We start from the raw sequence: 26,780 nt of genomic DNA on the forward strand, positions 1-26,780 counted from the left end.
AAATTGGTTAATTTCTCGTACTGTAATTGTACAAAAACTTATATGTCCAGAGTATGTGATTAGACCAAACGTCCTATTCTGCTATTGTTTTGGGGAAAAGTGAAGTTCCACATACCAACTTTTATCCCATCCCATGAAGTTCTGAATTATCTGTTTCTCTGCCTAATCAAGGAATCACAATTGGAAAATCATTTTATTAGCATGAATGGAGTGATACTGCATTCACTATAGTGACCAATATTGTGGTGCCTGTGGAAATACAAACTTCTTACGAACAAGAATTTGTAGACTAGTCGGGTGTGGTGGCTCACATCTGTAATCTCAACAGCTTAGGAGATTGAGACACGAGGATCATGAGTTCAAAGTCAGCCTCAGAAATTTAGTGATGCCCTAAGCAACTCATTGAGACTCTGTCTCTAAATAAAATTCTAAAAAAGGCTGGGGATGTGGTTCCGTGGTTAAGTGTCCCTGAGTTCAATTCCTGGTACCAAAAAAAAAAAAAAAAAAAAAGAATTTGCAGGTACTAAAAAAAATGAGTTTGAAGTCTAGAAAATTGTTTTGCATATTTATCCCATTTAGCTATCCTAATAGTTATCTTATAAAAATGAGTGTCATTTGTAATTAGCTTTTCTTCTAAAGGTTCTGCTTCAGTCACTCAATGCGCTTGGTCCTAGAGAAGGTTACTGAAATATTGTAAATGTCCAGTAGATGGCAGTCTATGCACTAGAATTCACAGAACATCCTCTTACGGCTAATTGCATTTGCCAGAGGTTGAGAGTCAAATTTGAGCTACTGCTTCACCTTCAATCTTAAGACGTAAATGAAACTTACATTTGCTTTTTTATGTCTCATTGCTTTGGACAGAGATTTTGGCACAGTAATAGTAAATAATTTATTTAAAACATCCATAAAAATTGGAATAATAAAGGCAATAATTCACATTTCTTTAAGTTTTCTTGATTTATCAGAGAAACAAACTGGAAGGTGTGATTCACAGCCAAGATGCTGTCCTGTAAATGTGATCAGCAACATACTAGAGTATGTTGTGTCATTTAAGTACATGTGATATGGGAAAAGTTATTTGCTAGAGTTGGGATATAAAATGTCCCCAAAGTCTCACATGTTAAAGGCTTGGGCCCCACCTTTTCACTAGTGGGGGGTGTGGGATATTTAAGAAGTGGGGCCTAGTGGGAAGCTTCAAGTCACTGGGGCATTTTCCTGAAGGATAGTTGGGATCCCATTCTCTCCTCTTCCTCTTTCTGGCCATGAGACAAGTGGATTTTCTCCACTGTGTGCTTCCTTTGTGTTGTGCTCAGGCCCAAAGCATCAGGATCAATCCATCATGGACTGAAACCTTCAAGACTGTGGGCCAAGATAGTTATTATCATTAAATACTAACAAATGGCTCATGTACAGTCTTCCAGTATGGTTTGTCAAAGAGAAAATTTTGGAAGAGAGAGAAGAGAAGGGTGAGAAAGAGATGGGGGAGAGAGAGAGAGAGAGAGAGAGAGAGAGAGAGAGAGAGAGAGAGAGAGAGAGAGAGATGCCCCAAGGAGACTTTTGCCTTTAGGGTTGTTTTTGTATACCTCAAAAAATTTGGAACAAGTAAAGTACCTTTCCCACCCCACTGGAGAACAGATAGAGGAAGAATCATTGTTTCTAAGCGTCAATGCATTCAGAGCATCCAGGGAGGAGTTAATCAGATCAGAAATAAATAATTTTGTGAGGGTGTCAGAAGTGGAGAGGCTAATAAGTGTTAGTGAAAGCTCAAGGAGAGGAGATCTTTCCTGATCAAAAGACTAGGAAGGTACCAGGGGATGTCAGTGTCTGTTTAAAGCTAAGATAGATTTGGCATAATGAAGAAAAACAGGTCGTACAGAGCAGGGAAGGCAGAGGAGATTAACCAAGCATATCTTCACACATGGCTTTTGCTCCGCTCGAGATGCTCTTCTCCCCTCTGCTATTCACCAGGTCATCATCTTCTTAGTCTTCAGGTCTCAGACTCATAATAAGTGGGTTTTTTTTTTCAATAAATGATGAAGAGCTTACCATGCCGAGAAAATTAATATTCCAAGCCCAAGGCTTTGATGATACGAAAGAGGCAGCAACTACAGTCACAGTAGGGGCAGAAGAGGGAGAACTCTTCCCTGGGAAAGTTAGCAAATCCTTGCCACAGAAATCCCACATAGTTTCTGTGGCCCACTAAAAGAGGCATGTAAATCAGGATAAAAACCTAAGAAGAGGTCAAGACAATCTTACTTCTGGGTGTACACAGAAGAGAATTGAATCAGAGTCTCCAAGAGAAGATATTGGTTCTTTCATGATCAAAGCAGCATTATTCACCATGGCCACGGCAACACAAATGTCCATGGAGATGTATAGATTGATAGACGGATGGTGGCTGCTAAACAACATGCAGTTTACACAAACAACCAAATGCTGTTCAGCCTGAAAAAGGAAGGGCATTCTGACACATGCTACAATGTGGAAGAAACTTGAGGACACTGTGTCGAGTGAAATAAGCCACTGACAAAAGGACAAATATTGAATGGTTCCACTTATATGGAGGTACCTGGGACAAACACACCTAGAGAAGCAGAAAGTAGAATAGTGGTTGTTCATGGCTGGGGGAGGGAGAAATACACAGTCCTTTCATGAGTATAGAGTTTCAGTTTTGCAAGGGAAAGAAGGTTCTGGAGATTGGTTGTTTAACAATAGGAATATACACAACACTACTAAATGTACACTTAAAATATATTTCTTAAAATTATTAAGAAGGTAAATTTCAGGTTATATATATTGTGCCACAGTTAGAAGAAATACAAAAAAAGGAGAAAGAAAGAAAGAAAGAAAGCTCAAGAGGAGATAAGGCAGGATTGAGTGCTTTAGTGGACATCTGCATCGTCCTTTGCTTGGGAGTGGAGAGCTCCACCTGTAGTTGAGCTTTGTTTAAGTCTTAGGCATTAAGCATTTTTAGTTTGAACCGCATGCTACCTAGGCTAGTTGGGCCTTGACCTTACATTGTTGTCATCTTGCATTCCAGTTTTGTTATCAGGGCTCTCTCATCTTTGAAGAGGCTCTGGACAGATGCCTCTAGGGCTGGGGTCCTGCCTAACCTGCACAGACCCCTTTTTTTGCACCTCATTCTTTAGGTCCCATCTGAGTGGGACCTAAACTTGAGACCTTATCTTCTTGCTAATTGACATCCCTGCAGATACCTCCTGCCTGCATTGCCTGCTTGGACTCTCTGCTCCAATTAGGGTGATGTAATGTCTAGATCACCCAGGACAGTCCCAGTTTTAGCATGCCAAGTCCTACATCCTGAGAAATGCCTCAGCATGTCTCAGGACAACCTGGGACAGATGGTCACCCTATCTGTTCTTGCCTTCCTTCAGCATGTTCCTTGTGTCCCATGCTCTAACACTTATTCCCTGACCCTTGGTGGAGGCAAGGGTTAAGCCTAGCCAGGGTGCCAAATATATAACCTGGAGTATGAGGCAGTAGCTAGAGCCAAGCAATACAGGGCACAGAGGATGAAGAAAAATAAGTATTTGGAAGGCACTGAAGTTCAAAGATAGGAAGCCACAAAGAAAGGTAATGTGGTGCTATGAGATAACATTAGGAACTGTGCTGAGATTTGTAAAAGAACAAGTTCCTTTAATCCTTATAATCTTATAAATTAGACATGATTATCACCATTTTTTAGATGAAGAAACTGAGACTTAGACTTGGGTGAATTAGACTTTGAACTCTCAGGTCTTTGTATAGTATCTCAGCGGCCCTGGGAGCTTTCAAAACACTCCTGATAAGCCTGATTTAACTGTTTCGGGCATGGCCTGGGCTTTGGGAGTTTCACATACTCCCCAGGTGATTTTAATGTACACTTAGGGTTTAAACCACTATGCTCAAGCCTGACTTTCTATAGTTATCTAATTCTATCTTCCATGAAGGTGAAGGTTCAGAATACAGGCATGGCTGGGGAAGTCAAGCCCTAAAAACAAAGATGGAAATAATGAGAATAGGTTCTAGGGTGATGGCATCAGTGCATCCCTAGTCACATGTGCTACTTCCTTTCATTAGCTACTCACCATAGGTGAATCAGACTGCTTTAGATGTGCACAGTGAGGACCGGTGCCTTTGGTCTGCCTATTCCTTCTTGACATCTTACCCAGATGTCATGTTCTATGTGCACAAGAGGCTGGGTGTACCCGCCTCCATACCTGCTTTTAGCCACTGGGATAAATCAAAATCAAGCCTTAGCTCCTTCCAGAATTCCTGTCTTATAAATTATCCTAAAAAAAAAAAAAAAAAAAAAAAAAAAAGAATTTCCTCCTATCCAACTCCATGCTTTTTGTCCTATGAAAAGAGGCAGAATAAGGACTTAGATTTTGAGATTTTACTTGGGATGGTAAGAGTCACTATCTCCTTGGGGTCTATTTGAGTTGTTTATTAGCCTGTGTTCCATTATCAGATTGGTAATTCCTTTTGTTATTTTCCTGAAGAAACTCAACCAGGTAGAAAGTAGAGACATCCATGCTCTGGGGGGACCACTCAATCAACCCTTAACTTTGGCACTAAGGCAAGAACCAGTTGACTACAAGGACCTCATCCCAGGAACACTGCCTACAGAGCTCTTAGTTTAAGTACTTCCTGAAGGCCAAATCCTGTATAATGGCCCTGAAATACAGCCTAACTATCTATATTCAAGAAAAAAAAAAAAGGTCTTAACAAAGGGCACACTTTAGTTAAATTGACTAAGATTCCAATTCCTGTCAGTGGATGCAGGAGTTTCAAGAAATTTCGTTTTTCCTTCATACTCAAACTTAAAAGATCTTGTAATCATTTCCACATTTCTAGTAACCTTCTGTTTCCTCCAAACTTGGAGCTTGATTTAATAATCCTGTGGTGCTGATAGAAATACTGAGATAGGTTCACCTTCTCTTGCTCAGCCTTAATTGGCCAGGAGAGGATTTTAAGACAGCCTGTGGGGTGAAACCCAGGATGGTGTCTGTAAGCCAGGTGTCACTGACCGACATTGGCTCTGATCACTAAATCAAAGATCAGCAAATTATGGGCACAGGGTAAATTTGGACTACTGCCTCACCTATTTTTTTTTATCCTAGTAAACTATAATTTTATTGCATGATAGCTATGCACATTCATTTATCTATTGTCTCTGGTTGCTTTATTGGGAACATGGCAAAGTTTACTAGTGGTGACAAAAAAACCTGTCCTGTAAAGCTCTGAAATATTTGCTATGTGGCTCTGAATAAGTTGTAGTGGGTTCTTTACAGAAGTAGCAGAGTTGGCTGAAGATATTCAATATGTGTCTAACCTTTTGGGGAGATCAAGATCTAAACTCAAATAGGCCACCACTTGACTTGAATGAGGTACTTGGGGAATTTAAGTTTGGTTTCTCAAAGGCTATTAGCAGTGAGATAATGCTGGTGTCCCGTTGGCACATAAGAAGTTTTTACTTTTAAATACTCATTATGAAAATAGTTTTATTTTTTTAAACTTCAGTGGAAATCACAAACTAGTATTGGGTATAATTTGGGTTAGTGCTCTAGTCGAAAAAAAAAAAAAAGTATATTGGAGGCCTCTTGGAAAACTTTTCCAGGACAGTTCTTTATATTCAGCCTGCAGGAATGAATGACTAGCTCTTTTTTTTTTCTTTCTTTTTTTTACTCTTGTTCTCTTGGGTCTTATTGTTCTCATTTTTTTTTTTTTTTTAACTAGTGAGTCAGAGTCTTGCTACAATGAGAAAAACGTTCGGTCTCACAGGCCCTTGCTATCGTGAGAGATGGTGCTGCAGCACAAAAATGTCACTGCAGAACTAAATATAGGCCCAGCAGTGCACTCGCTCCCAGGCCCAGCTATTTCTCTGAAGACAGCCTTGGCACTCCTCAAGGAGCCTCCTTCTTTTTCTCTACCCTGAGCTTTTTTACACTACTCTGAGGAATCTTTCTCCTTAGGGTAGGGCTGATGAGGTGTCCCTAATTCCCCAGAGCACAGGAGGAGAGCTGAGCCTTCTCTGGAGGAGACAAACTGCTCTTGGACCAAGTGCAGAGTTAGGAGCCCTAAGACACCTTGCTAGAGCTTGTTTTCTTTCTCAGGTCTTCAGCTATTTGCTCTGTGTTTGGGTGATAGCACTTAGCTGCAAAGTGTGATGATGAGGACACAAAGGGCGGAACTTTTCAATTTGCTTCTTTGTAGAAATGAGTCGGGCAATGCATTCTATGGATTCAGTAATGAGAAGGTGCATTTCTAAGGATACAAAGAAACTGATGCAATAACAGTCACCAGGAAGAGGAAGGGAGACTGTATTGTATTTAAATCCAAAGGGAGGGAGACTGTATTATATTTAAGTCCAGCTTATTTTAAGTTTCCTTGCTTGTCTGAAGCTGGCATGCTTGTCTTCTCAACAGTCTCTTTAAAAGGTAGGATCCTGAGCTCATGACCCTTCTTGTTATTGACCAACTCCCCATAACCCTAGGAATAGTACTTGGACCTCATACTGCAAGAGGAGAGATGCCCCAGTAGAAGGAGGACAAAAAATGTTGGCTTTGCTCTGACTCACTGTGTGACCATGAGAAATTCTGATTACAGACCAAATGGAAAAGTCAATGCTTTTCCCTAGAGAAATATCTCTGACAGTGCCTCCCATCCACTCACCCTATATTTCTGAAACTGCCTCTGTTGGCAGTAAGGAAGGCAGGGACCTCCACAACTATGAGAGGGGGGCAAGCTCCAGACAGCTGGGATGACTCACTTGGCTGGGAGCCTTGCTTTTGACATGGATGACTGTGTTCCATAATGTAAGTCTAGCTGCTGTAACAGATAAACCCTGAAATCTTAATAGCTCAGCTCAGTTGCAGTTTCTTACTCACATAAAAGTCATTAGTGCTGGAGAATCAGTTGAGGTAGGGTCCTCAGGTGGTGCTGTCCTCTATGCAGTCTTTTGAACACCTAAGGTAAGAAGATTTCCCGTCTCAACATATGACTTTTGTAGATGTCCTTGATCTAGATATGAAGCCAACAGATAGAGGAAGGGTAGAAGATCACATATGAAGTTTTTATGATTCAGATCTGGAAATAGAACTTATGATCTCTTCTCAAATTCCAATACCAGATCTTGCAGCACATGACCAGTTCAGTAAAGGTATTCTAGTGTGTTCTGGAAAGAAAAATTTTTAAAAACTTGCATATACAACTTGCCACTTTCTGTTTCGGTGGCCAAGGCCCACTTCCCAGATTAGCTACTATTAATGGTTGGTCCATCACAGATTCTGGTCTTCAAGCAATGGAGAGCCTTGGAGCCTTGAAGATCGTGATTGTATACCTGCTTCTGAAGAGTCTGTTTAGTTTGAAGAGGTCAGTGACAGAAGGATGGAGAATAGGGTTCAGTGCCCTGGAAATCACTAGGAAGAACCAGGTAGGATTGTAAGGAAGGAAGATCATGGTCAAGTTATCTGGGCCCAAACAAGTTCCAGTCATGGGATAAGGCAGAGTGATCTCAGGATCCAAGGTGGAAACACAGTTGAAATTATATCTCTTGACCAATTCAATCAGTTAGGAGAAGCTGTAGCCTGGGTGCTCAGGAATTGGGACAAATGTTTTGTATATAGTATATTAAGTGAAATCTGAACAATACCTCCTGATAGAGAAGGATCTCTGCTCTATCAGACTTGGTATAATTAACCCTGAAGCTAGGTAAGTTAAAGGACCCCAGAATCTCCAACTGGAGTAGGAGAAAGCAATTATATATACCATTTTCCCCTTTCCTTGAATCTGTTAGGCAGAGTGGTAGACTCCTTTATTCTATTCCACTATACATCCCAGACTGTCTTGGTAACTCTATACCATTTTCTTGGCCAGTCAACTTGGCAACCTGTAAGCCAAATCCCCCATGTGAATCTGCAATTGTATGATTAATGAGAAAGTGTATTCTACAAATATAAGTAATGTCTCCTGAAGGTGAGCATTTTCCAGCAAAGGATGTAGAGATGCATTTGATTGGACCATCTCAGTTTAGTCACAATGAGAGGGAGGTGGTGAAAGTAGAAGGTGGTGATGGGGTCTCAGATAGTTGGCTGTCCCCTTCCTTCTAGTAGGTAGCAGAAGCCAAGGCCAGAAGAATGGGCAAATTCAGAAACTATGCAGGAGCTCATAGCCCTGAATTTCAAGCTCACTGCTAAATCTAGAATGGACCAGAGGCAAGCACAGTGAGAGTATGTGGTTGATGATTCAGGGTCAGAGAAACTAGAATGAGTGGCTTAACATCTGCCAAAATTAGGGGTTTCCTCTTAGATCTATGCAGACTGTTCCCATCAAAAAACAATGGAAATTTTAGAACAACCAAAAAAGGTTCCCACTCTTCATTTTCTACAAACACTAGCCCCCAAACAATGCTTGACATTACTCATGTTGCTTTCTGTCCTCAGTATTATGTGGGTCCTCAGCCAAGGAAAGAATTGACTCCAAGGTAAGTGTGTGGAAACAAGGATGCAGAGAAGGCCTGACCTTTCAGATGTGTCTCTGTAAGATCTGGTCACCTGAGCAGATGCTGTGAGTGTTCTGTGCATAACTCCTGGATTTTTCAGTGTCTGTAACTCAGGGCCCAAGGCCTCCCCACCCCCACCAGTGGAAACTTCTCTGCCTTACTCTGCCTAAGAGCAGGAAGGCCAGAAGTGTCAAAGGATTAACACCTGCCACTCCCCACTCCCGGCCCCAGCAGCACCCTTCCACCAACTTGAGAGCTGGCTATGCACACTTGTTCTCTGTCCCTTGGATGGGATAATTCTGCCACATGTGGTCTTCCTCTCAGTTTCGCCATTTATATGAGCTAGCTGCTCCCCTTCATGTATCACTTCCCTAGTTCCCAACTAATATTCCCTTCTCTTCTCAAATGGACCACTTGCCTGTGGATCTTTGCTTCAGGGTCGGTTTCTGGAAGGATGCAAACTAAGACTACACTTTTCCAGAAAATGTCCTGGGATGCATGAGGGGATTATTCTTACACTTTAATATTTCCACAGGCAGATGTTTTGGGATCCTGATAAAATTTACTCCAAACATTTCTCCCTAGTTAAATCTTGATAGGTATGTAGGATTTCCCATTAGATTTTTATTACACTTTACTTGGGATCCAAAGAAAATTTATTTTCAAATAAATTATGGCAGTAGTCTAATTTTTTTTGATATTGTCTTTCATACTAAATATGCTTTATGTTGCAATATTACACACATTGTGACTGGTTAGTCTTATTAAACTCATCCTATTACCCTTGCAATCTGGAATCTACTCAGATATTTCTCTCTTCTTTCTTCTTCCCTCCCCTTCTCCCCTTTTTTTTTAAAATCTCTTCTCCTCATTTTCAGGTAGTCATTACTCAGTAAATCAATTTCACAATTCTATAACAGGTGCTGTGATCTAAATGTGTCCCCTCCAAATTTGTATGTTAAAATTTCAACCCTCAAGACAATGATATTAGGAAGCAGAGACTTATGGAGGTGATTACGTCATAAGAACCCTCAAAATGGATTGGTGCCCTTATAAAAATGTCCTGAAAAAAAAAAAAAAAGCTAGCTCCCTTGCAACTCCTCTGCCACGTGAGGACACAGTGTCCTCACAGTGACATCGCCAGAAAAACTCCTGGTACCTTAATCTTGGACTTCTCAGCTTCTTACAAATTTTTGTTATTGATAAGTCACCCAATTTATGATATTTTTGTTATAGCACCTGAATAGACTAAATAAAAAGTCGACACTCAGAATTTGATCAACATTAGATAAAGAAGACAAAAAACAGGGCAGCCAAACTGGATTCTCAAAGAAAGAACATTTTCAAAAAGGGAGTTGTAAGAGTATTTTTTTGTTTTCGGTCGTAGATATTACTGTACAGCACTGAGAGCTATACTGTGATCTTTATTACTATTCTCTGCTTCTAGAAGAAAAAAAAAAAAGTCAATACATTGCAGTACCAGGATGTTCAGCTCCCATCTGAGTATTTTTCCAACTGTCCCCATTCTGGGGAAAAGAAACTGGCAGATTGGAGGACCCTGAAGGTTTGGAACAGCACTCCTGGGTCTGTAGTTGTTCTTAAGGTTGGCACATGTGTGTTCTGGCTGTCTGGAAAAACCAGGAGCTGGGTGTGTGTAAGCTGTGTGCCCACAATGATTTTGCACGTGTGGTATCTAAAGTCGGCTTGATGGCTTGTTTGTTTGGGGGACCTAGAGGAAAGACAATGACGGGAAACACTGAACTCCAAGGTCAACCTCTGTATCCTGTAAGAAGCAAGAGTTCAAACCTCTCAGCCGTTCACAGGAAGAACTCTTCTGAAGGGAAAGCAGCCCTATTATATTCTCTGTGAACTATTTTACGATCCTTTCACACTAACAGAGGGCTGTGTGTGTATTTTAGAGCATACTCCTTCATAATGGCTGGCGAAGAAGTTCAAGCTCCAGGGATCTTCAGCCAGGGTCTGCAGGAACTTAACCAGGCTTCTGATTATAACCCATTTTCGATGGACACCAAAAGTTTGCTGGGTAACAACCACAGATTCTAGAAGTAAATATTCATTGGTGAAATGAGTAGTGATAAACATATGTAGACTAGGAGGAAATATTATGTAGGCACTTCTGCCCTTGTATAAACACAGGGAGTATGAATCTAGGGAGAGCTTCCCCGACTCCTCCCTTCACTTGGATATTTTTGGACCTTGGCTTCATTCAAAAGTGCAACAGGGGAGCCTGTGATTTGACTTCTGATCAGAATTCATCAGGTTATTGATGCACTGCCTTGAGGAACCTTTTCATGCATGATATTGCCTGGGACTCCATTGTGCTTACTGTTTGGGTGTACAGTTGTTTTGGAGCCTACTTTGAATGAATATTTGAACACATGACATCCTTGGTCTCAAATATGCCTTCCGGATAGTATGTCAACCAATAATGAGATTGTGGAGGAGAAGAATTCTAATTCTCATCTGTTCCTAGCTGCTAGAGATGATCAACATTTGCCAGAGGAACCTAAAATTCATGAACAGAAAAATTTGCTTTAGTTGGTTCCCTAGGTACACTCCCTTGATCTAAGACAATTGCTTGTGAGTTAGAGAGAAACGCTGGTCTTTTGAACACAGCCTAGCGAGTGTAACCAGACTTTGTCCTCTCAGTTCTACAGGGTTGGGGATTGTGACAAAGGGTGAGTCAAAAGTCCACCTCATGATAGTTCCTGTAAAAAAATGTAGAGTGGAAGGCAGCCTGCTTTGATTCATCAAGAGGCAAGCAGTATGATTTTTCTTTTAAAACACAGGATGTGAGTAATATTACATTTCTTTCCTTTCTCTAAATACAATGAATAAGCTGCAAGCCTTCATTTGGCCTGGCTGGTGGAAAGGTCAAGATTTATCATGGTTCTGTCTTTCATGGTGCCATGAGGATGCCAATATCTGATCCCCAAAGACCACTGTTGGAGTGCTCAGACTTCAAAGCTGAACTCTTCTTTAAAGACGGAGGCTCAGCTGGGGCTTCCATCCTGGAACACTGGGGTCATTGCCAAGGCTCCATGGGAACTCTCGGTGGCTGTTTCCTACTGGGGTCTCCTTGTTTCTTGGGTTACTAAAAGGGATCAGGGCACAGGCTGCTAGTGCTTATGGAGTTCAGGTGGCTTTGTTGTCTTCCCAGTCTTGAAGGATGCTACCCAGATTGCTTTCTGGTCTTGCTTTTCCATTTCTTCCATTTATTTGAGGAGTCTTTAGAAACACAATGGGAACTGTTCCTCTCAGAAGGGTGACTGGGAAAAACACTAGGTCAACACTAGCTACGAAGAGGGTCTCCACGGTGTAATTCACTTGTGCTGACAGAACCACATAATTGAGTTCCCAGTGCTTTGTAGCTGAGAGCTATTTGGCAGGATGCAGGTTTATGGAGGGATTGGGCGTTTGTAATCATTCAATTCAAACTACAATATGTTGAGCATCATTTTAGACTCTATTGCTCTGTGTCCAACATAGTAGCCATGAGACACAAGGAGTGACTTAAATTTAAATTAATTGAAACAAAATTTGTTTCTCAGTCATAGCCACATTTTAAATGCTTAGCAACCACATGTAACTGGTGGTTCTTATTGAAATGTGTATTTATAATCTAAAGAAAAAAAAACATTTCAAAAAACTTTCTGTTTCTTATAATAGCAATAGAGTATCTCCATTATCATAAAAAGTTTTATTGGACACTACTACTCCAGAGTTAAAACGACATCAAAGAACCAGATTTGGTCCTTCCATTTGAAAAACTTGTAATTATTGTGGGCCTATGACAGAACTTAGGGTGCCTTCTATATAGTGGTAAACTCTACAATAGGGTATCAGTTTAATTTAGCAGAATTTGTTCTGCCAGTCATTATACTAAGTTCTATGAATATAATTATGCCCAAATTCCGGTCTCTACCCCCTGGGAGTTTATAGTTCAATAGAGATAAGAATAGAATGTTTCAAGGCCTGGGGGACCAGAGCAACTTTCTTTGCCTGGGAAAGTTACAAGAGGCAAACACAATTATGCCCATTTCTTCCTTCTTCTCTGTCATCAACATACATGCCTTGTTTCTTGAATAACACAGAAAATACTTTAATAACTGTATTATGTAATAAGCAATTATTATAATTTTACATGGACATGTAAAAGCACTGGGCTCCATTTGCTCTATTTTCCAAATGAGCGTGGACCACAGGGTGGGAACCATGACAACTCCCAAATTTGCTTAGCAACATTAATCATAGGGCAGGCAATTAGACCTCATGCCAATGATGTTTCTCACTGCACTCTGTTGCTTAAAGCTGAGAGAACCTCCCTTCCGGCCCCTGCCCTCACCACAGGTCAGGTGGAGGAAACATTTATGCCTCATAATGGTCCCACAGTTCTCAGGGTTGCCCAACAGCAATCTTTTATTGAAACTCTGGTAGCAGCTATTTTCTGTCTCTTCTTCCTTTAGCATGTTTCATTTGAATTGCACAGATAATGAAATGGTTATGTCATTTACAGTAGGATGTCTCTTTTTTTTTTTTTTCTGAGTAGTGACTATTGGCTGTTTTTTTCTTGTATGAAAGAGACATCTATTTATTTACTGAATTATGCGGCCAAGGGGGAGCTCCCCATTGCCACTGGGGCTGGGGCCAAGGATTTAACCCCCAGGTTCCTTCCTCAATGACATTAATGTTCCTCTACTGGGAGGAAGTTGCTCAGGAGTGAAAGCAAAACTCTGTGGAGACAGAAGGCTGTTTTAAGCTGGTTTCTTTCCTCACTGTAGTGATATTGGATAGCTCCTTCTTTTCTTCATGTTTGTGCCTTTGCCTGTGCAATGGATACAGATGCAGCATTTATGCTACTTGCTATATAATTTAAAGTTTTTGCAATCTTGGTTGTTACAGAGATACAAGACAGCTTAATCTCTCAACTTGAAGTTATTGCCTATTCCACCACCGTCTCAATGAATTACCCTGGGTAGGTCATTTATCCTTGTTGACTTACTCTTTCCATCTGTAAAGGGGGTTAGGAGTTGTCCCTGTTATGAATTAGCTATGAGAGTCCCCCAAAATCTCACGTGTGAGACTATGCAAGAAAGTTCCGAGGTGAAATGATTGTGTTAGGAAAGCCTTAACCTAATCAGTGCATTGATCATCTGATAATGATTATCTGGGTGCTAATTTGTAGGGCAGGCCCAATATGGTCATAGTTATGCTCCTTCACAAGGCTTCCAGCAGGCTGTTTTTAGTATGTAGTCAAGGTCATAAATACTCTGATTCAGCATATGGAGTCAAGGTCATAATCATTTGCTTGTGAGCATGTACACACAGATGTAAGCAGTTGGCAGTGTGCCTCCTTTGTCTGGCCTATATATCAAAGAGGCCTAAAGAAATAGCTCAAGTGGCGCTGGGTTTGTGACTCAGTGATAGAGCATTCACCTAGCACATGTGAGGCCCTGGGTTTGTTCCTTAGCACTACATAGAAGTAAATAAAATAAAGGTATTGTGTCCAACTACTATATATATATATATATATGGCTTATATAATATATATATAACATATATACACAACTAAATATATATATATTTAAATAAATATATATATATTTAAATTAAATATATATATATATATATATATATATATATATATATATATATATATATAAAGAAATGGCTCAAGGGACTAGATGGAGCCAGCTGGGGCTAAGGGGAACTGACTGGGGGCTGAAGCTAGAGCTCAGGGTTGGCTAGGGGTTATTACTGCCTCAGAATAAACCATGTTTATTATTCTAATGAGCAAAAAAAAAAAAAGAGTCTAGTCTGCAAAGAGAAGCATGAGAAAGGATTGGACATGTTACGAAAAACGGAAAAGTGACCCTGTTACTCTAGCCAGTGAGACAGGGTCAAGGAGTGAAGGGCTGCCTACAATGTTCTTTTTTATTTATTTTAAAAATTTATTTATTCTAATTTGTTATATATGATATCAGAATGTAAATTTAATTCATATTACACAAATAGAGCACAATTTTTCATGTCTCTGGTTGTACACAAAATAGAGTCACACCATTTGTGTTTTCATACATGTATTTAGGATAATGATGTCCTTCTCATTCCACCATCTTTTCTATCCCCATTCCCCGCCTCTTCTCCCTCTCCCCTTTGCCCTATCTAGAGTTTCTCCATTTCTCCCATGCTTCATGCCCCCCATTGCCATTATGAATCAGCATCCTTATATCAGAGAAAACATTTGGCATTTGGTTTTTTGGGATTGGCTTACTTCATTTAGCATTATATTCTCCAAGTCCATCCATTTACCTGCAAATGCCATGATTTTATTCTCTTTTAATGCTGAATAATATTTCATTGTGTATATATACCTCATTTTCTTTATCTATTCATCTACTGCAGGGCATCTAGGTTGGTTCCACAATTTAGCTATTGTGAATTGTGGCTATAAACATTGATGTGGCTGCATCACTTTAGTATGCTGTTTTTAAGTCCTTTGGGTATAGACTGAGGAGTGGAATATCTGGGTCAAATTGTGGTTCCATTCCCATTTTTCCGAAGAATCTTCATACTGCTTTCCATATTGGCTGCACCCGTTTGCAGTCCTGACTGCAATGTATGTGTGTGTCTTTCTCTCCACATCCTCACCAACACTTATTGTTGTTAGTATTCTTGATAACTGCCATTCTGACTGGCATGAGATGAAATCTTAGAGTAGTTTTAATTTGCATTTCTCTAATTGCTAGAGTTGTTGAACATTTTTTTCATATATTTGTTGATTGATTGTATATCACCTTCTGAAAAGTTCAGTTCTTTGACCCATTTATTGATTGGGTTATTTGTTTTTTGGTGTTAAGATTTTGAGTTCTTTATATTTCCTAGAGATTAGTGCTCTATCTGATGTGTGTGTGGTAAAATAAAGAGCCATTCTGTAGACTCTCTATTCACTTCACTGATTGTTTCTTTTGCCTGCAGTGTTCTAAGTCCCATGTTTATTTTAGACATTTCATTGGCACCGGTCTAATGATGTGGAGGCATTATGGCCATTGAGTTGGAGCACATAGTCAGTTCTAGGTCTTATGTAGGAGCACACAGCTGTTTCTTAAGTTGGTTGAGCATTTGATGATAGGTTCCTGCTTCCAAGTTCAAAGTCTTTTCTGCTACACAATGGCTGATTGTTTGCTTTTTATTATTGTTTAAGGTTAAAGTTTGAAAGTGAAATAAGATCTGAAGAAAATGTTCTAGTCCAATGTAAAGATGGAAGGCCGATACTTTATTTGTAATTTGCCTGAGCAATATTTAACAGTCTCCCAGATTTATCTGTCTGAATGCCAAAGGGCTTGCTGTTAAATTTATTTTTTCCTCAGGAATGTAAATGACACTACCACGTTTTCCCTACTCATCCCACTCAAGTCATTACTCATTTCTGTTAGAACAAGAGTGTGAGAATTTACAAGACTATCCTGTATTTAAATTGGTATTTACTCATGGTTTTAATAGATATTTTTTGTGTTTGGTCATCTACTCTGTTAATCCTGTATCTTCAAAAAATATTAAAGTGTATTTGAATGCTAATGATGAAAGCAAGCAGCAATGTTTTGTTTAAGATCTAAGCTGGTATAAAATATGTATTTTTTATTTCCCTGGGTCAATCAGTGGTTTTCAAATTTGTTTGGCAATGGAACTATTTAGTCAAATACAATGCAATGCTGAAAATTAATAAGAAGAGCATTTAAACAAGAACTTGTCTACTTAAGGGAAAATAGTAGACACCATTTCTTTGATCTTTACCCCTCATCATTTCTGCCTTCTCAGGGGATTTTAAGGTTACTATTTTAAACTATAAAATTTACTGTCAATAATTCTTATTTTGTAAAAAGTTATTTTCTCAGCATAAAATAGCAGAATATGGAGTCCATCCTCAAGCATCTTCATAATGCTTCACTGAACTCCACCAAGGCAGAGGCCTTTGTTTTGTTCATCTTTATCTTATTTTTCTATTCCCTATAGTAATTGCTCCATATAAGTTCCTATTGGAGGAATAACATGAACAACTTTGTTAACAGCACCATACACTGGAGAATACATTGTGGCTTTTAACCACTTACTCCTCTTTTTTCCCCACTGATGACATACAATGATGACTGTCAAATAGTGCAGTCCTGAGCATTTAGTGAGTGTCCCTATAGAGAGGAGCTTTTTTTCCCCATATTTTTTTTAGTTGTAGATAGAACTTTATTTTATTTATTTACATGTGGTGCTGAGAATCCAACCTAGTGCCTCACTCATGCCAGGCAAGTGAGCTACCGCTGAGCCCCAGCCCCAGCCCCAAAGAGGAACTTTGAGTGTCAAGTGCATTAGGTAATCGAGAGTATGTTATTTAAACTCTCTGAACTTTTATTTCCTAATTTCTAGAACAGAGCAATAGTATCCATTTGATCTAGAAAATAATATATAGGACATAAGGTTGTTGGTAGTAATATTTGTCAACTGTTTAACACACTGCCTGGTATATGGTCTGAGTTCAAAAAATGAAACTTTTTTAATATATATTTTTAAAGCAATATGGAAGGCAGTGAAGAAAAAAATCATTGTGAAAATGCTAAGTCTGTGTCAAACCAAATTACATCCATCAATATACATACTGTATTATGTAGTCAGAGTGCTTGGTTGTGCTATACAGTCAACACAGCTTTCTGCTTTAGAGTTTTCAGGTAATTAAAATCTTACCTTTTCCAAGAGGTTGTGCAATGTGATAGGGAATTTAAGAAATTTCCTCTAGAAAGAATGTTGGTTGATGCCTGGGATAGTTATTATCTCATTAATAGTTGGCATCACATAATAACTGCAGGAAGAAGTAGGCTTCTTTGTTGGCCATTCAGAGAGCAGCTCACACTGCCAGCTGTTGCTTTCTTTTTTTTTTCTTAATAACTGCCTTCTTCCTGTTACAAATACCTTCCTCTTATTGCCAATTTTCACTTGTTTCACTGAAATTCTAGGTAGGTGTCCAGTTTTTTTTCCCTTTGGCATATATATTATTCAACTTTCTATAGAATCGAATCTCTGAGTAGATTTAATTTTCAACTTTCTCCATGTCTAACTGTTCCCATTCCTCTCTCATCACAATAATAAAAAAAATTCCTACTTCCTTAGTGGTAACTTTCTAGCTCTGTGAAAGTCAGAGTGACTCATTGCATAGTGGAATTGATGAAGTCAACAGCTGCTGGAAAAACATCTTTTTCCCTAATAGCTGTATCAACATGTGTTTGCTATTATTCAAGTAAGAAAAATACGTATATCAAACATCCATGTTAGTTCTTGCTAGAATTTTTGTTAGGGAAACTCATGTTTTGATTATAACAAAATATTCAGATGGGTACAATTGAGACACTCTGTTGGATAACAAAATCATGGAGAAATACTGTGATGTAGAAGAAGAAAAACAAGTGATAGATGTGTTGCTGACAATACTGCAGCTGATTTCAGAACTGGTTAGATGACTTTCATCATGACATTATTAGAGGTAAAGCCAAAATTTGATAGTTTGTGCCTGTGTGGATCCTGGGTGGTCTGACTATCCATCCATACTTCTGTTCAACAAACATTAGTTTTTTTTATGGTAAAATTTCTGCCTCATGGAGCTTAAATCCTAAAGGGGGAATAGACTAAAAGAATAAAAACAGTCAAGTAAAATAATTGATATATTCTGTGATGGAAAAAAAAGAGGCTAAGATAGAGATTAAGAAGGAATGCCTTGCTTCAGGTAAGGAAGACCTGAAAGAGCTCTGAGAAGTGACATTGAGGCTGGGCCTAAAGGATGAGAGAAAGGTAAAGGAGCTTCTCAGTCAGAGGGAGCAGCTGTGCAAAGTTCTGTGACCAGAAAAGGCATAGCATGCTCTTGGGGTTGAAAGAGGATCAGTGGCTCTGGTGTACAGATGGTGAGAATGTGCAAGAGAGAGCGAAGGGACCACATAAGACTGGACCACATAAGACTTTATAGGTCTTGGTACAGGTATTCAATTTTATACTGAGTGCAATAATATGTCATCAGAGGATTTTCTGCTATAGTATATGTCTCTCTCTCTCTCTCTCTCTCTCTCTCTCTCTCTCTCTCTCTCTGTGTGTGTGTGTGTGTGTGTGTGTGTACATGCATGGGGCAATTTATGTTTCTGTGTAATAAATGACTAAATGAGTTGGGTATAGAGCAAAAGTGGAAATAGACTAGCTAGGACAGACCAGGATTTGAATGACAAATATTCACACTGAGGTAGTAGCTGTAGAAATGAGGCAAGAATGCCAAAGCAAGACGTGTCATGGAGATGGAACTAATGGAATCTGCTGGATTGGCAATAGGGATCATGGCAAGAATATTTCAGGGAAACTCCTAGATTTGGGGCTTGAGTAACTGCATAGATTACCAAACAATTTAAAATTATGTAGAATATTTTGTAGGATGGAGGAAGCATCAACAGAATAGTTTTGAATAGGATATAGGAGAAATATCTGTGAAACATCCAAGGAGAGAGAGAGTCCAGCGGTCACATGGATAAAGGGACAGGAAAAGGTTTAGGATGAAGCCTGGGGAATTTTCAACATATATGGTAACGTAGAGGACCTTTGAGGAACAAACTATCTCAAAAAGAGAACAACAAACTGGATTACAAATACCATCAGAAGCAGACATATTTAGAACAGAAAGACCAAAAATTTGTATTTTCTAAAATCAACACTTTGAGAAAAGGAAATATAACAGAGTAACAGTATGAAATAAGAAAAGAAATCACAAAAGAATTATGTATAACATTAGAATAAAAAAAATAAGAGTTGAAGTAAACCTAATTGATCGAATAAAAGTGACATAAAATCAGGTTAAGAATGAATTAGTTCACTGAAAGACCAGATTGAAAGTCCTAGGAAATGTGAATGTTCAGAGGCAGAGATAATATAAGGACCAACTGGTTTGTTTTTGAGTTGCATTTTTCTTTATTTAATTTTTTTGGTCCCAGGGATTGATCCCAGGGCACTTAGCCTTTGAGCCACATCCCAATACCTTTTTATTTTTTATTTTGAAATAGGATATCATCAAGTTGCTTAGGGCCTCACTAAGTTGCTGAGGCTGGCTTTGAACTTGTGATCTTCCTGCCTTAGCCTCCCAAGAAGTACCAGGTACTTTGGGAACCACTGAAGGAGAAAATACAAAAATGGAGAGAAGAAAACATTTGAGGAAGAAATATGGAGAAATATTTCTAAGAGAACAACTACAGATTGAAATAGACTACAGAGGACTAAATGGGAAATATAGATCTCTTTTTTAAAAAAAAATCACACATAGATACACTTTTAAATCATACACTAAGACGAAAAAAATAATCATAGACAAAGAGAAAATGATAAATGACACAAATGACCTAAGACTTTTAAATAGTGATACCGAATGCCAGAGGCAGTGCAATCATCTTTTTAAAACACTGAAGGAATTTGAAGATAGAGTTTTACAAGTAACTAATTTGTCATTCAGATGTGTGACCACAATAAAATATTCTGAGACATACAAAGCCTTCCAATCAAGAGACTCCCATTGAAAATACCTTTAGAGTAAGTGGCAAGAAAGAAGGGAAGGAAGGAGAGAGAGAGGGGGGGGGAGGAATGGGGGGAAAAAAGAAAATATATCAATTAGACTTGCCATTTTCTGAAGGAAAATAAAGCTAATATTAAGAAAATGAAGAAAGAATATCACCTCCCCATTTGGTAGATTCAAAATATCTCTCAATTAAGCTTCTGGATAGTGTCAGCATGATTGGCATTGCTAGTGTAGGAAGGCCAATGTCATAAATGTGTGCTAAAATTCTCATCTAATTAGAGTAATATATATAATCAGAAAGTATCAAAAAGAAAAAAAACTAGAACACTGGCAATAAAGATAAGAAAATAGAAAAAATATATCAATAATCTTAAATTTAGTTATAATAGACTGAATTTACTACTTAAAGAACAGACTATCAGGATAAAATACTCTAACTTTGTACTGTTTATAAAAGACCCATAAAGCATAAGGAAGTAGGGAAGGTTGTGCAGAACCCAGGAGATGCCATTCACGTGGCACTGTCTCTGATTGGCACGCTGAGTGATTCGGTGTGTAGTGGTAGAGTACTGCCAGTACTGCTGTGGATGGCAGCCTTAGGGATAAAATACTGGGAAAAATATATCAGAACAGTGCTGGTGTAACTAGAACTAAGCTGATATAGTCACATAAATATCTAGGGAAATAAATTTAGAAAAAAAGCAATTAATTAAAGATAGAAAGACTCACTAATCAATTCATAAGTAAGATACAATATTTATGAGGAGGTACCAAGTGAAGTAGTCTATATAGTCTCTGTATACATAGATATACACACACATGTTCATGTGTGCATATGTGTGTGTATGTCACCATTTAGTTCTTTGATTTGGGGATGATTCATAGGTGTTAATAATAATGATAATTAAATAACAAAATAAAGAAATCAAATAAAATACAGCCTCCTGAGGAACAATAATGGTATTGATTTCTGATATACATTATGTCTGGGAACCTGGAGTCAAATGTTATTTTAAAAACCTAGTTGGCTTAAACATATGATGCTAGCTGGGGTAATTTAATAATGTCTAGATAATGTCTACAGATGATTTTTCTAAGAAGTTTGCCTGTAAAAGAACATAAAGAAAATAGTTGATGATCAGAGAAGGGTCTGAGGACAAGAAAAGTATTTTTTTTAAGAGAAATATAGACACATGATGTTTGTAGGCGAAAACAAACAATCCAGAACACAGGGAGGGGTTGGTGGTAAAGAAGTTAAAGGAGATAACCAAGGGAGCAAAGATCTTGGGGAAATGAAGAATAGGACTTGGGTACCTAGGAAGAATTGGCTTTTGGTATGAGAGGGAATCATCCATTTAGCAGAAGGGAAAGAGACGATGGGAGCAAATCTAAGTAGATTGTTGTGCATTCTGGGAGGAGAGAGTTTGCACTGATGTTTGTATTACTGACTCAAGCAAGTTGGATAAAAAATAACACCTAGAGAAATTCATTATTGTTCAAGGAATTGGCAGATTTGAGGTACAAAAGTCAAGTATTAAGAACGGAGATTTCTAGAGGAAAAAATAGCAGTTCTGAGTGTTAATGGTAAAATGGTTCTATCAGGTATCTGGTTTTTTTTTTTTTGGTCTAAATAAATATAAACATTATGGTTCAGTTCAAAATGGGTGTTTCTTCTATCAGTGAAATATCTGCCCTGAATTTTGTACATCAACTAAAGTTAATCATTTTATGTTCTTAGAAGTCATTAAGCTATGTGACAAAATATACACTCTCATGAAACATTTTTGTGTTGTAAAGTCTTTTATTTAAATCTATAAATCAATGATTTTGATAAGTTTGTGAGCAGTTTTAGTTTTATATTTTAAATGTAAAATGTTTTGATTCACATTTCAATTACCACCTATGTTTTTAACTATTACTTATTCTCAGTAGAGGTACTCCTTGCTCTCTGCTTTCTGGCATTACCACTAACTATATGGCTTGATATCCTGGTTCAGCTCCCAGACCCTGGAGTTAGACTCCATTCATTCAAACCCCAGCCTTTACTGGCTGTGTGACTTTGGGCAAATTACTCGATTCCTCTGAGCCTCCGTTTCCTAATATGTAAAGTTGGAATGTTAATGATATAATACGTATCATTTGAGGTTACTGGGAGGATTATGTGAATTAATACATTTGAAATGCATAAACTTGGCACTTAGAAAATATTACAAGTTTTATTTGCTATTACTTCACTGTTGAGAAAGTTTACTCCAACTTTGCTCATACGACTTGCTTATTATATATTCAAAGTGGAAGAAATGATTCTATAAGTTTGTGGGAACAGGAATCTCCATGAAGAGGAAGAAGGCTGCATCCTCACCAGTATAAACATTACCTTTATTTCAGTCACTGCATATGTAGGTGAGAATAGTATCTCATTGCTCTGATGTTATTACCTCCCAATAAGGTTTTCATGTGATTGTCATGCAAGTCTTTTTGTAGATTACCTTTTTATATCTTTGCCTATTTTTTCTATTGACAACATCTTTTTCTTAATTTATGAAAACTCTTCATATTTTAAATATATTATAATGCGTTGCATGATATAAGTTTCTCAAATGCTTTCTTTTACCACCTTCTATCATTTCTTTTGTATTTGTTTCTACAGTTTTTGGTATAGAAGTACAACATTTTTATGTATTCATAAAATGAATTTTTATGGCTTAACATTTTGTATTATGTTAAGAATGTCTTTCTTTACTCTCCCTTCTCTAATTTTAGCATGTGGATAACTTAAAAACCAGAATATTTGAATATCAGCACTCATATGCAGGCAAATGAAAATCAGCTATTCAGATACAGCCCCATTCTGCTGAACTGATGTGTATTATTACATTAACTTACATTTATTAAATGTGTGACGAATGCAGCTGTGATCACCAATACAGAGATAAGTCCTCCAAAATCACCTAATTATTTTTTTATGCATCCAGAGTTGGAACTGTTTCCTGTGTATGGCTGAATCACAATATAAATAAGTCCTAATTTTGTTAATATATATTCATTTAGAGACTCAAGTAATAAAACCAAAAGAGAATCCTTGTTTATATTCACTTCACTTATTCTGCTTGAACTAGAGATGTAACTTCAGCCTGGATCTCAAATGCTGCCATGAGCAGAGACTCAGAGGCATGTCTTCATGTGCATCTGGAAAAGGAATTGTTGGGTAAAAACAAATCCCAGAGTGAGTTACCAACACAGCAGTCTCAGTATTTCCTTTGTAGTCCAGAGAAAGGGTGAACTCTGTAAACTGTGTGAAATAAATTTCAGAGTGAGAGAAATTAGAAGATCTCCTTTGTAAAATTTGGTTTGGAAGACATTATTCTGGATATTTCTTGAGTGTGTTTTTGAGTGAAAATTACATTTAAATTGGTAGACTGAGTAAAGCAAACGCCCTGCCTAATGTGGGCACACTTCATCCAAGTTGAAGGTCAGAGAAGAACAAAGACCAGCCCTCTCCCACGTCAGAACTTATGCTTCATTGCCCTCAAACTGGGACATCAGTTTTTTCCTGCCATTAGATTCAAGTGAAAAATAGGGTTTTCCTGGGTCTTGAGCCTGCCAGACTTTGACCTGGACCTTCATTGTTAGCTTTCCTGAACCTTCAGCTTGCTGGCTTACACTGTAGATTTTACAGTTTGTTGGCTTCCATAATCCTAGAGCCTAGACTTAATACTAAATCTCTTGCTCCCTGTTTTTATCTCGGTTGTTTCTAAGTCCTATGGGTTTTGTTTTTCTGGAGAACTTTGACTAAAAACAGAAGTCTTGAATATAAACTTAGCCATGGACCAAAATAAATGATTACCTTTTGATAAATCCCAGTTAAGCCCTGGCAAAATTCAAGGCATTGCCTCCTGAATGCAAATTGTGTCCTTAACCCAAATGACTGTGTTAATATCCATCACACAAGGTTGTTGAGGGCTCATATTAGATAATAGATAATAAAACATTAAGCCAACTGCTAAAAATGTCTTTGTTATTAATTACAACTTTATCTGAATTAACTCATGAATGGCAATGACCTTAGCAAAAAGATCCCAACTAAATGATTGGTAATAATTGAAAAGTAGAAGACCATTACTTGCCCCCCTCCAATACAATACAAGCACGTGCACATGCACAACACACATGCTCACTACATACAAACACACAGACACACAAAACGCTGTTTTGAGGAAAAAAATAAAGTTGATGGTTTAACTGTTAAATGTTTTTATTTGTGCAGATTTGTAACTTTTATAGGACATGCAGGATAAAAAAAAGTGTAAAATATATCAGTAAGCATATAAAATTTCAGCAATTTTTCAGACCAGCAATTGATTTGCATGAGGGACTAAGCCTCTATACAGAACAGACATGTCTTGGGATACACAGTATACAAACTGAATCATAAAGTCGTTTCCCAAATGATTTTCCTCAAATAAAGATAAAAATATCTTTACACTTAAAAAGTATGCAGTATAGTGTATTTTTTCAGTTATGTACACTGCTTAAAAGAAAAAAAAAAAACTATGTCCACACCAGTGTCTGTTTTAAATGCAAACAATCATAGTAGGTAACAGATTGGTAATAAAACTGTCAAGAAAATTGGAAGAGGCAAAAAAAAAAAAATCAAGCAGAGTTCCAATAAGTGTATGAAAATAAAAAATAAAAGCATAACTGGAGGTTAAAAAAATTTTTTTCCAGCAGCAGAAATGCAATATGAGCAGGAGGAATAAAAAGCTCTTGGAGGTACCAGGCAGCTTTCTGTATGAGTCAGGTTTACAGGTGAAATTCCTCAGTTTGAGTTCCGAAGAACTTGAACTTATTCCAGCGAAATTACCTCAATCTTTTATTACTGCCTCCTCCCCCATCTTCTCTCTGAGCAAAATGATGCTTGGATTAGGTCCAAGGCTCCTGGCAGGGGGAGGGGAGGAGTGTCACAGCGTAGCAGATGGTTGCAAGGCTTTACTCAGAAGGGGTCATGTTTGCAGCCGCCCTGACAGTCTCACACAATGGCCTCCATTTTGACAGCCCTTCCCCAGAGGCCCACTGATCAGCTGAAAAGGGAACACAATGTTGAGCCACTAAACCACCCTGGTGATGGATTAGTTTGGATTCAGGAAAGCGTGATTATTCTTGAAAATAAATGAAGCTGAATAGACATGCTGACCTCATTCAGCTGATGAGAGGCAGGGAAAGCTGGCGTCTACTCCTGCCAGCCCAGAGAGGGCTCAGCCCCATTTGTCCACTTTCATTCATTTTATCGGGCTCATGTTGACCATTCTTGACATGGATAAAGATGCTACACGATCGAGTGCAGACAGGAGCTTCCCCAGGTTCTGCATCTCAGAGTCAGAAACAAATAGAGGGAGCTAGGTAATGGCTTTTCTTTCTAATTTTGGTCTTCAGGGAGGCTGCTGATCTAATGACAGTTGATGAGTTAGATCCTACTTGAAAAGGACCATGTGACAAACAGGAAGGCACTTAGGTTTTGTTATCTCTACAACAAATACTGAGGCACAGAAAATTTCAAGAAGAAGGAATGAGTGGGGTCATGTCAATGCAGAAGATTATGCTTTCTAACTTGATAGGGATCACTAGATCCAATTGGATTACTAAGATGAATGGCAGCAATTCATTAACTCCTCATGATGGGGAGAAAGTGTGCTTAAAATCAGCCCACATACTTGTACACGCATGGCCACAGCCTGGAATTCTTTCCTCCTTATAAAATGATCAGTATTTTAAGAATAGGCACTTGAGGTTATTGGTTCTCTTTTATCTCATCCAGAGTTCTTCATATTTCTGTCAAATTATCTTTCAACAATATGTTCATCTGTTAGCCAATAAACCAATGATCCACTTGCAAATCAAAAGGTCAGAAAAAAACTGGAATGGTTTTTAAAAAAATCAGATCACCAATAATAGATGAAATAGCTCAGAAGAGACAAATAACAGTTATGAAAACTGAGAAAGTGATTTCTTTGTTCTGAACCATGATAAATCATTCATAAATTGTTGTTGCACTAGCAACTTGAAACTTGGGATTGGCACCAGGAAAATCACAAGGAAAAAAAAAAAGGAATCATGAATACTTTTATCCTTGAAATGTCATTTATATTTCTTTCTGTGTGTTGATGCGGATATTGCTGAATATTTTGCCAATGGCTTCAAAGAGTGGATCACAGAAGGTGTGGATGTAGATGGAATAAACACGGCTGATGCACTGAATCTCAATCAGGAAACTCTTAATGCACGGTACAACTGCCCAGATGTGCAGGAAAGAGAGAATGGCAAAGTAAATGCCCCAGATGAGTGCCATCGGGATGCCAAAAATGGTGGACAGTAAGCGGTAAAACCAGTATTTTGTCACAGTGAAGGTAGTGAAGCTGGCTTTCCAGATGCCATCGAAACTGTGTGTCCCTTCTGGTTCTGCAATCACATCTTCAAAGTCGATCTAAAAGAAAGAAGTTAAAGAATATGAGCATGCGACAGAAGAAAAGAGCGGGAAAAACACTACTCAGAATTTATACACATTTATTAGTTCTGTTCTAGTCCTTTGTGAGATGCTTGAAAGCAATCAGCAGCAACAGCATCACTTAGAACTCATAGGGAAAACATATTTGGGGTCCACTTTGACCTTATTGT

The 26,780-nt window shown here is 38.3% G+C and overlaps 1 protein-coding gene and 1 long non-coding RNA gene across 3 annotated transcripts in view; one reads left to right on the forward strand and one right to left on the reverse strand.

Moving 5' to 3' along the window:
• Positions 1-26,780, forward strand: part of LOC144375429 (uncharacterized) — a 183,993-nt gene that overhangs the window by 89,971 nt on the left and 67,242 nt on the right. The window lies entirely within an intron of this gene.
• The window catches only part of Cav1 (caveolin 1), a 32,692-nt gene continuing 30,257 nt past the window's right edge, over positions 24,346-26,780 (reverse strand). For both annotated transcript variants that reach the window (XM_005332279.5, XM_021731028.3), the window contains exon 3: positions 24,346-26,589. In XM_005332279.5, the coding sequence (XP_005332336.1) occupies positions 26,248-26,589 (342 nt within the window). In that variant the 3' untranslated portion in view covers positions 24,346-26,247. The remainder of the gene's footprint in view (positions 26,590-26,780) is intronic.

The sequence above is a fragment of the Ictidomys tridecemlineatus genome, chromosome 2 (assembly GCF_052094955.1).
Source record: "Ictidomys tridecemlineatus isolate mIctTri1 chromosome 2, mIctTri1.hap1, whole genome shotgun sequence".
Lineage (NCBI taxonomy): Eukaryota > Metazoa > Chordata > Mammalia > Rodentia > Sciuridae > Ictidomys > Ictidomys tridecemlineatus.